The sequence below is a fragment of the Plasmodium berghei genome, assembly GCF_900002375.2.
Source record: "Plasmodium berghei ANKA genome assembly, chromosome: 12".
In the NCBI taxonomy this organism is placed as follows: domain Eukaryota; phylum Apicomplexa; class Aconoidasida; order Haemosporida; family Plasmodiidae; genus Plasmodium; species Plasmodium berghei.
The window spans coordinates 1,433,494-1,452,193 of record NC_036170.2 but is presented as its reverse complement, the minus strand read 5'-3'; the positions used below and the strand labels follow the sequence as shown (position 1 = coordinate 1,452,193).

The 18,700-nt window shown below is 21.8% G+C and overlaps 5 protein-coding genes across 5 annotated transcripts; 1 reads left to right on the top strand and 4 right to left on the bottom strand.

Annotated features, from left to right (window-relative positions):
- Positions 1–2,125: 2,125 nt before the first annotated feature.
- PBANKA_1237600 (zinc finger protein, putative) lies at positions 2,126–7,060 on the bottom strand (the record flags this gene model as incomplete). The annotated part of the gene is made up of 1 exon (XM_034566456.1): positions 2,126–7,060. The coding sequence occupies one exon, from the start codon at positions 7,058–7,060 to the stop codon at positions 2,126–2,128; it is 4,935 nt and encodes a 1,644-aa protein (XP_034423051.1).
- Positions 7,061–10,478: 3,418 nt separating this feature from the next.
- PBANKA_1237500 (pre-mRNA-splicing factor BUD31, putative) lies at positions 10,479–11,216 on the top strand (the record flags this gene model as incomplete). Its single annotated transcript, XM_034566455.1, has 3 exons — positions 10,479–10,695; positions 10,873–11,045; positions 11,163–11,216. The coding sequence occupies 3 exons, from the start codon at positions 10,479–10,481 to the stop codon at positions 11,214–11,216; spliced, it is 444 nt and encodes a 147-aa protein (XP_034423050.1).
- A 308-nt stretch (positions 11,217–11,524) lies between these two features.
- Positions 11,525–12,579, bottom strand: PBANKA_1237400 (iron-sulfur assembly protein; the record flags this gene model as incomplete). The annotated part of the gene is made up of 5 exons (XM_034566454.1): positions 11,525–11,582; positions 11,761–11,897; positions 12,009–12,110; positions 12,250–12,299; positions 12,408–12,579. 5 exons carry the CDS (start codon positions 12,577–12,579, stop codon positions 11,525–11,527), a joined length of 519 nt encoding a protein of 172 aa, XP_034423049.1.
- Positions 12,580–13,709: 1,130 nt separating this feature from the next.
- PBANKA_1237300 (inner membrane complex protein, putative) lies at positions 13,710–15,170 on the bottom strand (the record flags this gene model as incomplete). The annotated part of the gene is made up of 1 exon (XM_034566453.1): positions 13,710–15,170. One exon carries the CDS (start codon positions 15,168–15,170, stop codon positions 13,710–13,712), a length of 1,461 nt encoding a protein of 486 aa, XP_034423048.1.
- Positions 15,171–17,263: 2,093 nt separating this feature from the next.
- On the bottom strand, positions 17,264–18,026 carry PBANKA_1237200 (50S ribosomal protein L17, apicoplast, putative; the record flags this gene model as incomplete). The annotated part of the gene is made up of 3 exons (XM_034566451.1): positions 17,264–17,371; positions 17,525–17,698; positions 17,808–18,026. 3 exons carry the CDS (start codon positions 18,024–18,026, stop codon positions 17,264–17,266), a joined length of 501 nt encoding a protein of 166 aa, XP_034423047.1.
- Positions 18,027–18,700: the final 674 nt, after the last annotated feature.

The following is an 18,700-nucleotide window of genomic DNA, read 5'->3' as shown; positions in this document are numbered from 1 at the left end:
GTAATTAAAATTCGTTTAATGCTTATATATAGTATAATCATATATATACATATACATTCTTTGAATAATTTAATAAATTAAAACATGTTGGCAGATATGCCTGATTGTTATTCTAAACATAGTTATATGACGTTTAAAATATCAATGTAACGATATATATATATTAATAAAAACCTAATTTCTATCATTATAAAAATATAATGTATGCAGTATTAATGTACATATTTAATTTATTACAAAATAAATACGCAAAATATATATCAACGGAATATAGCAATTTTATATACACATAGCAACATACGTGACTAAATGTACATATTATATTATATATATAGATAGATACATACATATACAAATGTAGTTATACATGTATAGGATATGTTTACATACATTTAAAATAAAAAATATATAAAAATAATACAAAGAATCAATAATAAACTATTAAAAAAAATATAAATAGTATTATATATAAGTATGTATGTACAAAATTTATAGTGAATTAAAAAATAAAACAATAATAATATTTACTAAATGAAAATATATCTATATATTATGTATAAATATATTTCATAACACCAAAGCCTTCAACAAAATACTTTTGTATATAAAATATTAATTAAAAATATAAATAAGAATAAATTATATAAAAAAAGTATTATACGATATAAAAATATATTTATATTCTATAATAATTTTTGCAAAGTATAAAAAAATTTATTATCTATTTTTATACTTTCAAAAATAATTACGGCGTGCATATGGACCGTTCTTTCTTATGTAATAGATATTATACCGTTATACTATTTTCTAGAATAGTAAATATTTTTTATTTTATATATGCTATTATTTTATATTATTATTTAAACTGTTCTCCATTTCATGTTTTCTTACATTTTGTTTCTAACATAATTTTTTTTATTTCGGATTTTAATTTTTTCGCAATTATCATAAAACACTTTTTTATTTAATACTATTACTTATTCTATAAAATATCAATATTCAAATGACTCAAAAAACATCAAATTTTTAATATATGTATTTTAAAAGAATTATTATTTTAATTTTCTTTACTTTCATATTTTTAATTTATGTATAAATTACTTTGGTATTTAAATAAACAATATGAAAAAACAGTTAAAAGATGAATAAGTGGGGGAACATATATTTTTTATTATCGTTATAATTATAATCCCATAAAATATTATATCATGCATATTTTTAAATGCACTCGTTTTTTTTCCTATATATTATTCCTTCCTCCATACATAAAATACAAAGTTACAATAACAATTTAGGAAATATAAATAGTAGTAAAATTATAAGTCTTAATTAGATATATTTTTCGAGTTAGCTCAATGCAGAATATTATATACATATATGTTTAATTATTTATCTAATAACTATAAATATAATGTATACAAATGGGAAAATGCATCTTTCTATGCATAAAAATCTGCGTGTTATACTCTATCCATTAAATGAACATATATTGAATAAAAAAAATGAATCATAAGTTATATATTAAAATAAGAGACATGGTAAACATCATAAAAACAAAGGTAATCATCGTTTAATTTATAGATAGTACAACATGTTATAGAAACTATATTTATAAATAAAACCAATGATATATGAATGAAAATCTGACATTTAAAAAAAATATAAATAATAAAAATAAAATCAAAAGTATCTCTTAAGTGAATTTATACATAGTAACAATTGTATCAAAATACACACATATATGCATTCATATACCCATATAAAGGTACATATGCAATATTAAAGAAAAACATAATTTATATTATATATAAAGACCTACATATTTTTTCTTCATCTTTTATATTTAAAGCAAAAGGAGCTTTAAATCTACAATTAGTATGCATAAGCGCAACTATGCATACATATCTACAATTAATTAAATACAACAAATCAAATCATCATATAATTGATAAAACATTTTCTATGTTATTTGTTCTTAGCGAACGAATCTGCACATATATACTTATTTTTGATTTATGAATATATTTGCATTTATGTATATACAAAATACATACTTCTGCATTTTATCGTGACATATTTTATATATATATATATGCATTCATGTAAAAAAAAATAATATCACCGGTTAATCTTGATAATTTTGAACATAAAAATTAGCATCTGAAAATATATATTGCACTTGTGGCTTTAGTAATTCAATTATTGTTTGGCATAGTGATTTTTTAATAAGTTGTCCACATTTTAAACATGATTCATCGATTAAAATAAAATCAGAATTATCTACATTTTTTATATATTGACAGCATGAAACGCATGTTTTAAGCTCTCCATTTGTTAAACATCTATCATATTTATTATATTGTAAATTTATATTATTATCTGTTACAGGTTTTTCTAAAATATCATCTTCTGTATTTTTCTCTGTATTACTATATAAATAATTACGAGTATCCTGTTTCCCTTTCTCGGTATTGGAATCTTTCAAAGGAGTTACAAGATATGTCATTACATTGAGTGTTTCATTGTTATTATTATCATTTATATTGTGGACACTGTCATGTGTACTAATAAAAGTGCTTTTATTTCGGTTTTTCACATTTTTACTTCTAGCAACATTATATTTATCATATAAATTCACACTGTTTATTGAATTTCCAGAATATATCTTACTTTTTTTTTTATAATTTGCACTGCTGCTATCACTTTGTTCTTCATTTTCATTCAGTTCAACTTTACTATCATTTTTCATATTTTCCTTTTCTTTATTATAAAATACATCACTCGTATTTGAATATATTTCATTTTTATTACCTTTTTTTTTTTTTTTTTTTTTTAATTCATTTGTGAATAACAATTCCTCCCCATTTTCATTAATTCCAATTTTTAAATTATTAGAATGAGATTTGGGTTTCTTATACAATACGTTATCATTTTCTATAACCTTTTTGTTATTTATATTTGTATTATATGATGAAATATCAGTATTGTTTATTATAGTACTAATATCATTCTCTCTTGAATTTTTATAATGAGCATCACTATGACTCTTACTACTTTCACTGTCATTATTACTCATATGCATGATATGTTTGTTAATTTTGCTATTAGTCCTATTATTACCATTAATAATATTACTAAAATATTGATTATCCCCATTTTTATAACTATTATTACCCATACTATTTTTCATTATAGGATTTATTCTGTTATTATAAGAATTCCCTTTTTCCCTTTTATGCAAATTTCCAATATTAATTTGTCTATCGTCATAATCATATGTAGAAACATTATTTTCCAAAAGTTTATCACCATTACTCTTTACATTAATATGATCATTAATGTATTCATTATTGCATTCATCGTTATTGTATTTCTCAATTAAAAACTCACCATTTGATATATTGCAACTATCTATATTATGCGTATTTCCATTTGAGGTAAATTCATTATTACTATAGTTATTAACTCTCGATTTTGCGCTATTTTCTAGGTACATATTATTAATATTATTATTTTGAGTTTTGTTGTTTTTCTTATCATTATTATTACGATTATTATCGTTCTTTTTATTCTTCTTATTTTGATAATCATTATAACCATTGTTATTATAGCCATCATAAGTATTATTATAATATTTATTATTATTAAAATTGCTATTAAACATTTCGTGATGGGTATTATTATCGTTATTAATGTAAATATTTTTTTTCCCCTTATAATTTTTACTCGATTTTATCATATTATTCGATATAGACAAAGGATGTTCATACGAATTGTAATTATTATTGTTAATGTAGTTCCCATTAGTTGTATTGCCTCGGTATAAATCATAATGATTATTTTGTTTTCCATTTATATAATTTAGTTTGTTATTATGCATATATCTATTTGTATTACCATCGTGGCTATTATAAGAGTCATAATAATTATTATTTCGACCGATATTATTAGTGATTCTTCCATTTTCTGCTTTACTATGCTCATAATTATTAGCAGGTATAATATTTTCTATTGCATTCCCCACAAAAGTACTTATATCATCGTTATTATAGCAATAATTATTACTACATTTACTATTGACATTGCTACTATTTCTATTTCCAATTTTATTATTATTGATGTACCTTTGGTTTGGATATATTATATGATCATTATTGGTATTTTTACTATGTGATTTATTTATATATGTATTACTATAACAATCATTAGTTGTATTTTCCATATTGTTATTGAAATTGTTTTCGTAGCAATTACTATAATTACCGCTGTTATTGAAATTTCTTTTAATTTTATTGCATGATTTTTTATATTCATGTGTATTTTTTTTATTTATTTCATAATTATGTGTATTCATATTTTTATTTCCGTAACTATCTTCATATTCGCAATTTTTTCCAAGAATTTTATCCCCGGGTATGCCACAGTAATTATTATTATTATTTTCATTTGATATAGTAGACGATCGACTTTTTATATATGCACCATTATTATTTGAATTTTTTTGCGCATCCATATGAGTATTGTCATTAAATTTTATATTTTCATTTCCATAGGAATTTGTTAGTATATCCTTATTATTATTCTCATAACGGTTTAATAATTTCCTGCTATGTTTATTTTTCTCATTTTTTCCATGAATACTATATTCATTCGAACTTTTTTGAGCGTCATGGCCCAGCGTATTTTCTCCTATATGACCATTATGCAAATTGCACATATTATCATTCTCTTTTGGGCACAGCAAATTTTCATTTAATATTATATTGTTATTATTATTGTTTGTTTTTTCTAATGCTAAATATGATACACTTTTATTATTGCTTTTTACTTTATTCAATTCGTCAAATTCATTTTTTTTTGCTTCTTTATCAATGTTATTTTCCATTTCTCCCTTTGCTATATTTACAATATTATTGCAATTTTTCATTTCATATTGATATTCTAGTTTGTTAGCATTTCTTTCATTGTTATTTACTTCTATATTCTCCTTTACAGATTTATTTATAGTACCTCTAATTTCTTTATTGCTTACTCCATCACAATTATTATTTTCAGGTGTTTTGAATGAACATTCTGAATTGTACTCTTCATATTTTAAAAAACTACTAGAATTTCCATTATTTTTAAATTTATTTTTTTCAGCATTTTTATCAAAATTTGAATCATAATTTGTTTTTATGCTTTCATCATCATCATTTTCAAAAGATAAATAATTTTTTGATAACCCATTTGATGTAAAGCAATATGTATCCTTTGTACTAATCGACATAAATTTGCGTGATGTATTATAAAAATGTTTTTTTTTCATATTTTCATTATTTGTTTCATTATTACATAATTCTAGAGCATTATCTTCCTCATTTGCTAATGTGTTTCCCTTATTATCATTTTGAGAAAAATAATCATCAGATGATTTTAAAACATTCACTGAATTTTTATTATTGGAATATTTGCATCTCTTAATGTCATAATCAGGGTCATTGGTATTATTACTGTTGGTATTGTTGCTACCACTACTATAATTATTAGTATTAGAATGCTTAATATTTGTTTTCGTGTTTTCTAATAGTACATTATTTGTAGACCTACATTTTAACTCATTCTGACCATGTGCATGCCTGCAATTTTTGTCCGCCTTGCAATACCCATTAAGGAAAAATTTACATAATGTTGTTTTGTAAAATTCATCAGTCGATCTTAGTTCTTCAACATGATGTGCAAATTTGCATTCTTTCTTGGATTTGAAACACATATTTTTCATAAAATTCCGGCACATTGCAGTTTTATATAAATTAGGAATTGGTTTTAATTCGTTTTGATCATGTGCATAAGGGCACATATTATTAGAAAATCTTTTACATTTTTCTTTTGTATTCATATATGGACACATTTTTGTTTTACAAAATTGAAAATTTAATGCGCTTTTAAAATCATAATTCGCTTCCCTATTGGGCATACTACCATATGTATCAACTTTTTTTTCTTTCAATTTTGAATTATTACTAAAATCCATTTTTATCGACGCATTTGTATAATCATTTTTTTCTGCATCATCATCAAGTGTACTCATTTCGAATGACTTTATCCCCTCTTTATCATCGTAAATATTATTTCGGTTTAAAGATTTACTTTTTCCCATAAATCTGCTTCTTTTATTATCGATGTTATTGTCGTTTTTTTTTATTTTCTCATTGTCATTCCTATCTATGATGCCATCGTTATTCATATCCTTCTCGTTATTATTGTCTAAATCATAATTATAAGGAATGCTACTATTTTTTGCATTAATGTTTCCGTTTTTACAATTATTCCTAATATCTATGTTATTACTTATGCAGAAATATTCGGGTGTTTTGGCATTGTCATTTTTGTACGAATAAATTTGGGTGATATCATTATAATTATGATTGTCTTTTTGTTTACCAATAAATGTGTGCGATTTTTTTTCGTGATTATTAAATCGTTTTTTTCTCTTATTTTCATAATTACTAAAACTCCTCTTTTCAGTTGTAACAATAAAAGATGTATCATTGTTATTAAATATGCTTTTAGACAATTTTTCAATATTTTCTGGCATAACATTTGAATTGGAATATTTTTTACTAAGTGAATCATTTAAATTAGAACCCTTATTATTAATACCTTCTTCGTAGAAATAATTATATTCAGCCTTATTTTTTGGCAATTTTTTTGAATGCATATTTTTGTTGTTTTTCCCATTATTAGCTGAATAATCTTGAATCGTTTTAAAATTGTCAACAACATTATCGTTAATACAATTAATTCCTAGGGATAATTTGTTGTTTTCATGTAATTTGCTATTTATTTTAACTTCACTGTTTTCACTTGGTTCATTGCTAGCAACTTCTTTATATATAGTTTTACACTTTCCATTATTACTATTATTACTCTCATTACAATTATTATTATTGTTATTTGGTTCATGAGAACTATACGATTCTATATTATCATTTAGTAATTCCCCATTACATAACGTATCTCTTGAATTTCTATTATCATATAGAACACACTCCATTTTATATTTATTTTTATTATGCATATAATATATATATAAATATATGTAGTTAGAATCGTACTTATTATATATCTATATGTTTACTACTAAAATAATACAATATTATTTTTATTATATAAATGTATGCACCGAAAAATGCGCAATAAACATACATATATATGAATTCAATGAATTCGATGAATAATGAATCTATATAATAAGAATATAAAAACAATAACAACACTTAATTAGCATATCATAAATTTCATGAACAATTTTTTACACATATATAACTAGGGGTGTAAATATATATTAAATAAATAAGGGAAATCATAAAAACATAATATAATTTTTACTTTTTTTGTTTTTTTATATATTTATATGTATTAATGCATTCATACTAATTAAAAAATAGTAGATCGATGTAATTCGCGTATTTTCGTATTAAGATCCGCGTGTGTGTACTTATATAAATCAGACAACTAATAAAAATATATTTAAATTTATAACAATTCAATCAAAAAACAAAATAAATTATATAATTAATTGAATTTTCTTGAATGTAATTCATATTTGACGAATAACGTTTTTTTATTCTGTAGATATAAAAATATTAATGTAAGCATATATGTATTTTTATTCTCACAAAAAAATGTACTTTATTTTCCTCCCACTGTCATCTTATTTATTATACAACCAACATAATAAACTTAAGAAATGTTATATATAATAAATGGCGAAGAAAAAACACATTAACCGTATAAAATTGCTCGTTGTATATATATAAAAAATAAAACATAAAATAAATTCCCCAATTTCTCACATACATATATATGTATGCATATATATTTTTTTTAATAAATTTAAATATATGTATATACAAGATTATGTTTATATATTCCTTTTTTTTAATTGTTATAGTAGTATAAAGGCGAGCACACGCGCGTGTAACGAATTTTTTTACATGTTATTGCTGACTACGCACTAACAAAAAATGTATACACATATCTACATATTATGTATATATATATCATACATAAATATTTAGGATAAATAAATCTATAAGCACGTAAATTAACAGACATAAAATGTATACATTATAAAATATCCACGTATGCATATGTATTAATACATAAAATTTTCTTTAAATTATTAGGATATTAATATCCTACTACAAGTGATGTTTTTTCGAATGTAATAAATGTGAATATATCATAAAATAACGAAAGAAATGCAAAGACATCATTTATTTAAAAAAACAATAATATTCCGTGAATAAATATAGAAAAAAAAACGGAAAAATCTTTATGGACTGTAGCATATATAAAATACCATATATTTTTTTTTAATTATATTCTTATAGATAATATCTATTTAGTTCTAATTTCATTTATGTTTTTAATTTTATTTTTTTTACTAAAAATGTAAAAAGGTATTTTTATAAAAATATTATATATTTTTTTTTGAATGCTTAAAAAAAAAAAATTATAATTTGCACATTTTGTCCAATGAATAATAAAATGCTTGGGCCAAAAAAAAATAATAATAAAATTATGACAATGACATATATATGCACATTTTTTTCCCTTTTTTCCACATATTTTAGCTATTTACAATAAAATTATGTATAATTTTATTACACAATCATATAGCTATGAAAAAACATTTTACCGAGATAAGCATTTATATAAGCCTATATTTAGCACACATTTGTTATTTCAAAAAATATAATTATTTATTTCTATTTTGACAATACCATTTCTAATATTGATTTTTTACTGTTATATATATATTAATTTGAGTATATTTCAGGCTGTTAAAAAATATATACATGTTTTAAAACGCGTACAAACGGAGTAACAAGTGTGTACACTTTTCAGGAATATTTGTGTATAAATTTTATAAAATATTTTTTTTAAGTATGCAAATGTAACATAATAAAATAAATATCTCTATATTTTTAACATAATATATAAATATTGATATATAATTCGAAAAAATTAATTTATAGTTTGTATGCTTTTCCAAAAAAATATGGAACATATTTTACTTAGTATATGCTTTAGACATATTCTGCATTGATGTTTTTTACTATATCAATTCATTCTAAAAAAATATTTTAATTATATATATAGTTAACTATTAAAATATTTCTATATTATTTATCTTTTTGATTTAATTATAAAAATTTTAAAGAATATTTTAAATGACTTTTCAATTTTGGAAGAATGTTTTAAAAGTTATTATAACCATAAAATAGACTAGCTACATATACAAAAATTGTATTTTTTCACCTTATGGAAGGGATATTTTAAAATCATCAATATAATAACCAACTTTATTTTTTATATTGCTTTCCATTTTTTATTATATATACTAATAATAACCATAATAAAAATAACATCATCGGTATCTGCATTACAGTTTAGTCTTAAAAATTATGAAAATCGATTAAAATTAATACAATTTATATAATATTCTTATAAAAGCATTTCATATTATTTATTTCTTATCCTTTCAGTTATATTTTCCTATTAAACCCATATTAAAATATGCCATTTCCAATTATAGCACATACATATAAAAGCGTGATGTTTTCTATATGACATTGCTATAAAAAATATTATATTAAATTATGCTTTATAAATTACATTCATATCAAAAAAAGGCTTATAAAAAATGAACTATATGATATATAAAATGTTAACTTTATATTTAAAACTCCACTGTTCGATGGCTTTATATTTCATTCGTATAATAAAAAACAGCGTATAATTATATTATATATATATACATTTCATTTATAATGATATGAAATGTAATTTACATTACCATGAATAAAATTATTTTCAAGTATAAGTCTTATATAAGCCTATGGTTTATATATTATATACGTTATGCTCATATTTTGGAGCATTTTGTGAAGTATTTCAGAAATATGGCAAATCGATGATTATAATAAATATATCCCTATATTAATATAAATGAAATATAAGTTGAAAAATGCAAATATATTTATTATACAATATATTATGAAGAATTCTGAATAAAAAAAAGTGTTCTACATAACACAATCCGATTCTGTTTTCCTACGTACCTATAGTTGCAATTTTAGTATTAATAATAAAACTGATCACATGCTTTTTGTTTTTTTACAATTTTAAAAAAATAAAATAACAAATAAAACATTTTGAGATATCTTTATGATTTTATATTTCGATAAAAAAAAAAATACATTTATTTATTTATTTATTTGAATAAGGAAAAATGTTTATATTCATAGTTAATATTTTCAAATTATAGCAATGTTATAAATCCATACCCACCGATATATTAAATGCATATATTCATTTATATATTTAGTAAATGAAATATATAATAATTGTGATAACATAAATATATAATTTAAATAAAAATACGCAAATTTCCTGATGTTGCATTTTTATATTATTTTTAATCGAAAATGCCACATATTAGAACCATGAACTCAAAAAAACCACCTGAAGGGTGGAATAAAGTTGAAACATTTTTAAATGAAATGAACCAAAAAATGAGAAGTTTAGAAAATGAAGATACATCAAAAAAAAGAAAAAATGAAATATTATGGCCAATATTTCAAATAAATCATCAAACTGCTCGTTATATTTATGAATTATACTATAAGAGAAAAGAAATATCAAGTAATTATAATAATAATGCACACACCATTTAATTATATCATCGCTTGTAAATTCATATCATGGTTGCATATTATTTTTCATATTCACTGCTAATTCAATCTGTTTAAATTATATATTTTCATAATTACATATTATACTATATATATACTTACCTATATATATTTTTGCTTAATGTAGGAGAGTTATACGATTATTTGGTTCGAGAAAAGTATGTTGATGGTGCTCTTATATCAAAATGGAGAAAACAGGGTTACGAAAATTTATGTTGTCTAAAATGCATACAAGTATCTGACAGTAATTTTAATAATGCATGCATTTGTAGAGTCCCAAAAAGCAATATAGGCAATAAGGTAATCATTATTAAAGCAAATATTTGATGCATTTTTGTTAAGTTTGTGCTAATATATATAGGAATTTCCCATTTTATTTAGAAATATCATATAATTATTTCGTTTTTTCCCATATAGATTATCCAATGCGTTAATTGCGGATGCAGAGGTTGTGCAAGTGGAGATAGATGATAAATATTTCTAATTATGTTTAATACATTTTTGAATATTCCGCATATCATTTTTTGGTGTGTTCTTCCCTTACACAAAAAATAATATTTTTATTTTTATTTGTTAAATATGATACAACTATTATAGACTCTTAAAAATAAAAAAATCTATATTTTATTACATATTGTTTTATTATTATTTGTTTAATTTATATTTTATTTTTGATTAACGATCGAAATATAACACCATATTATATGAAAAAAAAAATATATATCACAAAACAAATACAAATAAAAAACAAATTCATATAGGGGACCATACAAAACGTATTAGACATTAAAGGATTTTCCACAACCACATTTTTTCGTTGCATTTGGATTTATAAATCTGGAAAAAAATAAAATAGTAGAAAAATAAGTGGAAATAATATAAATAAACTATTAATTGTTATTGTAAGATTATTTGAGAAACGAGTATAAACAAATTGAAAGCAATGTTTTAAAGATTCACTATAATCATCAAATATAATTAATTTATATTATATAATATATTTATAAGAAATTACTTGAATCCACCATTAATTAAATCATTACTATAATCTAATATATTGTTGTAAATGTAAATAACGCTAGTAGAATCTATTGATAAAATAAATTTTAATTCATCGAATTGCTGAATGTAGTCATCAGTCTCAATGTCCTCCTTGGGTTAGAAACAATAAATAAGTTAGCATTGAAAAAATAATAAATGTATATTTTAATTCGAATATAATAATATAATTAATTTTATTAAAAAGATCATTATATTTTATACCTTTTTTATTGGATTCAATTTGTACTTCAACCCTTTACAACCCCCATTTTCTACACACAATTTCAATATCAAGTTTTTGTCCTCGATCTCGGTTACTAATTGCTAAAAAGAAGTTTATTTACATATATACTAATAATTATTCTCACATAGTGGATAAGTAATTTACAATACATACACATACGCATGTAGTTGGTGTTAATTATAGTTGTTACAAGAGAGAATGTACATTATATTTTATTACTTTTATTTTATTTTTAGCATTATCAGTTAGTTTTATTATATGCTCATTGTCTTAAAAAAAAATATATATAATAAAAAATAAAATATGGGTATTTTTTTACTATTATTGTTATTGTATCTTTTTTATGGCAATTGAAAAATACAATGAATTAAGTATACTTTTAATTGATTCATCAACAGCATTAAGCCTTCTAATAAATTTCCTATCCATTACATTGTTATTGATATATTTGTTAGGAGTATATATGTATGAGCTAAAGCCAGCGTATCTCAAGCTACTGGAAATATTTATTGTTGCAGCAAATAAAAACAAAAAAATATTTATGAACATTTTGTAATATTTGATAAATATTTAGAAACCCTCAAAAAATATAAAAAATATATTATTTTCAAATCGGCATTTTAGAAAAAGAGAAATGTATACATATAATGAGGGGTAAATGAACCAGAATAGAGATCAAGTTTGGGTTATGTAATACACAGTTTCTGATTCGCTATGCTGTTTATTTATTTGGGGTTTTATCCTTTTGTGCTTGCCTATGTATTAATATACGAATTTATATTTTGTTTTTTCAAACTTGAACACATTAAATACGTAGTTACTTTGTAATTGCTTACGTATTCTTCATATCGTTTTAGGGAATTTATTAATACATATCATTTTGCACTTTCTATATTATATAGATATGATGGATGCTGCGTCAATTTAATAAATCCTTACAGTTAATAAAACGCACTATTTTATTGTTTAAAAAAGTTGAATTTTTAACTTAAAAAAAATAAAATAAATTATTTGTTCTGAATGAAGGTATATATATACGAATGCGTGAAGAAAAGTTAAAGTTTGTGATTTTTCTAAATACATTAAAACACATGGACTAGTGCAAATTGTGAAATATAATAAACTAAAAATAAGATACTTAAAAAAAAAAAAAAATAAATAAATAAAGTGAGTAAAAAAATGATAAATAATTTATGAAGAATAAAACATTTAAACAAGTAAAAATAAATAAAAACATAACTAAAATGATTTAAAAGATTTTTAAAAGAACAAAATAGCCAAAAGGAGATGAAAAAAATTGTAAAATTTTGTGAAAATGAAAAAAAATACGCTTCTTCAATATTATGTATAATATATACTATGTATCATAATGGAAAATGAACATTTTAATTTACCATACTTATATAAAAAGGACATTCGAAATGTACAATATGCACATATACATACGTATGCACTTGTACACACACATATGCATACGTAATTACATACATATATACATTGATATGCTCATGATTCTTGTTTGAATAAATATTTAACAGTAGAACCATTATGCACATGTTGCAAAAGTAGCATATATGAACAACATATTCAAAAAAATTAAATAACTAAATATGGAAACAATGAAAAAATGACTAAATGAAAAAATTATAATATTTGTTATATTATTTCAATGATCACTGTTAAAAAACGTAGGTGTTTTCAACACTATTTCCCAAAGATTTACATGCTTTTTTATTTGGAAAAAATGAATCCTTATTGGTATTATATATATCATAAGGTAATGTATAAGCATTATATATGTTATTATCAATTGAATATTCACAATGATGATCTCCTATATGAGTATCAGACAAAATACTTCTAGTTCTTCTAAATCTTTCGTATAATGGACGGAATTTTTTTCTTCCTACTGTTGTTCCTAACAATGACATAGGAAATAATCCCATATTCAAAATAACTTGCTTTGATAATTTTTTATTTTGCAACACTTGAGCATTGACATCTAAATTGTCTAAAGCGATATCTGGGACTTCTTTATCAACATATTTTCGTAAAAAGGCTATTTCTTGTACAGCTAGAATAGATATAAATAACACTGTTATTGTGAAACCAATTACAAATAAAAGAATGGAATTAAAATTAAAATTTTCAAATTCATTAAATTTTACAAACCCCCCTAATGTTCCAAAAAATGTCCAAAATACATAATAAGTTGGTACTACAAGAGTTGCGTCTCCTCTTGTTAATCCTAGATTTAAAAAATGAATTTGTAAATAAATTGATATTACTAAAAATATAAAACATAAATGTGGTAATGGGGTTTTATATATATGTTTATTAGTTATCCCGATATGTAAAAATGCAACAATTTCTTTAATTTCCAAAACACATTGTGAACCAATTAGCCCAGCTAAGAAACCATAAGCTAGTCCAATTGATTTAGGGTATATATTTTCAGTTTCATTTAAACTTTTAGTGCTGATAGGGGAATTCATATTATTTTTGTCTTCTTCATTTGATCCATTTTTTTCATCATACAAATTTAACTCTACGTATCTTTTTGTAGTATAAATTTCTTCATTTTCTGTAATTATTTTATTTTCTTCATGATTTAAATAAATTAATGTAAAAAAGGATAAAAATATCGCAACAAAAATATAAAAAATATACCATGGATTTTTCCAACTATCAATTATATCAACAGGATTAAAATCTACATTTATTTTACTGTCACATAAAAAAGAAGCACATGCACAAATACTAATTCCAAAAAATATCCCTAATGTTGATGTCATCTCAAGTTTTCCTAATTTTTCATTTAAATATATATTTGCTACAATAGCATTTGCAATTAGACCAAATGAATTAACTGGGGCTAATGTACTTGCAGGTGCAAACCCAAGTGCTATTATATGTAGAAATGATCCAAAACAATAAACAATAAAACCAACATACCACTTCGTATCACAAGAATAATTTGTAAGCATACTTTTCTTCTTTTTAGAGTCACTTAATCCTAATTTCATCAAAGAATTTGCAATTGCCATAAATATTGATCCAATTACGGTCAAAATTATCCCAAATACTAAGCTCACCGTATTATCCATTTCAAAATTTTTGTGTATGTGAAATTTCTCCATTTTTTTTCTAATAATTTGTTCAATTATATATTTTGTCCTATTTAAATATGTTTTTTATTTCACTATTATATTAATAATATTCTTATTACAATCAATATATATGTATATAAAAATATTTTTCAATATAGTTACCCTATAAATATGTAATTATGTGGACATTGTATTTAAACTTTAATTATTTTGAATGTATGTTTATCCAAGTATACAATAATACATATGCGCCTATATTTACTATATATATTGTGAATTAATTTAACTTCAATAATAATCTACATTTGATTAATTAGCGATATAGGGGGAAAATATAAAATATTATAAATGTTATATTTCCCAGCTAAAAAAAATTAACTATAATATTGTGAAAACCTGAATATTCATTTTTTATTCAAAATTACATAATTGTCTTCCCCAAATTTCGATATTATAAATGCTAATCAATCATATGTATGTGTGCATGGAAATTTTATATAATGTGTAATATGTCTTTTATACTAAATATTAAAGATATTACAAATTTTATGTTTTTTCTGTAAAATTATTTTCTTTAAAATTTCACACTATTTTTGTAATTATTCAATTATTGTTAATAAAATTATTATTTTTTTTGTAATACATAATAATTATTCTTAATTGTGTGTACATGAGCGCTATAACTGTAGGTTTGAATAGGGAAAATAATTTCAAATGCTTCAACTCCACAAATTTTCAATGTTTATACTTTTAATATATTTTTTATTATTATTATTATATGTGGTACTACTTTATTTTTCAATATTTTTTTATTCACTTTTTTATCTCATTATTTATTTATTTTTTGTATCAAAAGTGAAAAATGCAATGTGAATTTTGATTATCTCCCAAGAAATGCTACAAATACATAGCATTTAAAATGTGTTATTTCTTTCACTATTTTATCAATAAATAATAAAATATTTATAATATGTTAAATATAAAAATATTTATACTTTATATAATCTCTATTTATTTATTACCTTCATTATTTTATTAAGCAAAACGAAAAAAATAATAATTATATTGTCTAAAAACAGAACGAAACAACATTTAAAAACAGTGCATATGCATATATTCCGTAATTTTTGCACAGTTTAAATGCATATATATTTCATGCAAAATTATTTGTATTTTATTTTTTTTGAATATTTTTAATATTTGCGCGACTTTTTAAAAGTAAATTATTATGTTTTTTTACAAAGTTTTAAAGATATACTACTTTTATATAATATATATTGAAATATAAAAATATTGGTAAAATAGCAGTGAACTATCAGTAAAATAATATGTATATATATTCATGAAACACATGATTATTTACATAAACAATAATGTTAACTAAAAAGAAAAATAGGACACAAAATGTTTAGAACATATTGAAAGTTTCATAACTATAATTCATAAACACATAAATTAAACGTAAAACCGAAAAGGTAAAATAATAAAAACAATAAACATGCAATTTGTATGCCTTCATTTTTTCAAATTCGCAATTTTTTAATAAAAAATTCATTAGTAGTAAAATATAAAGCTTAAGTATACCATACAAAATGCATATGTGCACATTAATTCATACTAATAATGATGTGCTTATTTTAATCTTAAACTTTTAAATATCAATAATACTACACATTATGTTTTTCGGGGAATAATATAAATTAAATGAAATTAAAACTACATAAACAAAGTCATATTTTTTATGGAATACTGAAAATATACACATGTGCACCATGTATATATATATATGCCCACTAAATTACACCGTGTTTCATATCACAAAAATGCTATAATTTACTCTATAAAATATACGGAATTAACATGTTCTAAATATTTTTTAAATTTATTATTTGTTGGGTTTTGTGTTTAAGTAAGTTTACTAAAATTTGAATAGCTAATTTTAATTTATATTAACTTATAAATTGTATTTCAACAAATACAAAAATTAAGATATAATAATGTGAAAAACAGATAAAACATTTTTAAAGTTCTTCAAAATGAAAAATTATAAACTTGTAAATGCATTGAATTGTTAAAAGAAATAGTGTCATTTTACAAAACAAAAAAAGACGAAAAAAAAATGTTTACACAAGTTCTAAGCTTGCCATCCTTGCTGCATCTCCTTTTCTACTTTTCGGTAAAAGTTTTATTTTTGTGTATCCTCCATTTCTTTCTTTATATTTAATGGGCGCCTTCAAAAAATATAAAATGAAAATAGCATATATGATTTAATTAAAAAAATTGCAACTATATTAATTGCTACTATAAATTCAATTAACAATAAATAAAAAAATGAACACTTTTGCATAACAAATATTTATGAATGTACAAATATATCAAATTACTTGCTTAACAACATTGAGGGCTAATTCTCTATCATAAATGTAGTTAGCTATTAGTCGATAACTGTATTGCTTGTTATTAAAGTGTTTTTTAGCATATGTTATTATTCTATCTACCTTCCTTCGAGCTTCTTTAGCTTTTGCTTCGGTTGTAATAATTTTGCCGTGTCGCAAAACCTGTTATAAGAAAGTAAGTAATTATATACACATGTTATATATGAATTATAGGCATATACATTTCAAAAATTCATCACAACAATATGAGTTCATATATATATGCACGTACACTAGTTGTTAATGCTCTAAGTAAGGCTCTCCTTTGTGATCTATCCCTTCCTAATTTCCTAAAATTTTTGTTCGTATGTGCTAATAATAGGCTATCTCTTTTATTTATGATATTTCTTACTGTATTTTTATTTATTGTAAAATTTATTGGAGCATTTCTATTTAACACATATGCCAATATGTTCTTGCATAGGAAAAATAATAATATACAGGTCTTCATTTCTTCATTTTTTTGAATAATGTAAATGTATCATGAATATATAATAAGTGAAATATTAAAAACAAAATTTATAAAACTCTTTAAATAAAAAAAAATGGATTATTTTGGAATGTTTGTTTAAAGCAATAAAAAATCCCAATCAATGCATTCAACCATATTCCTTTGAATTTGCTATTAATTTGTAATAACAATAAAATTATAATTTATGAAATTTAGCCTCCTTTAATTTTTGTACAATTTTGAGATATTATATCATTATCAGAGAAAAAAAATGTTTAGAATGACAATACATGTATATACATATAAATAAAAGCATATTTTTATACCATTTATTTACGATTATTCATATACATCACATTTGAAAAAAAAACTATATTAACTTATTAAGGAAGATAAATAATTATAAGTAATTTCATTATATCACTATATATACAGTCAAATATTTTTTAATGAGGATATAATTTGTAACTATAACCAAAATTGATTTAGGAATATTTATTTTATTTTTAAGTATAGTATAAAATATTATGATTTTTTATACTTGTACATACGTATTATAAAGTTATTTTTTATCATTTCAAAAAAATGCATTAAGATACAAAAATGTGTAAAACATGACGATTATATATTTAATATTAAAAATGGATTCAAACATAAAAATTCTTATATATCTA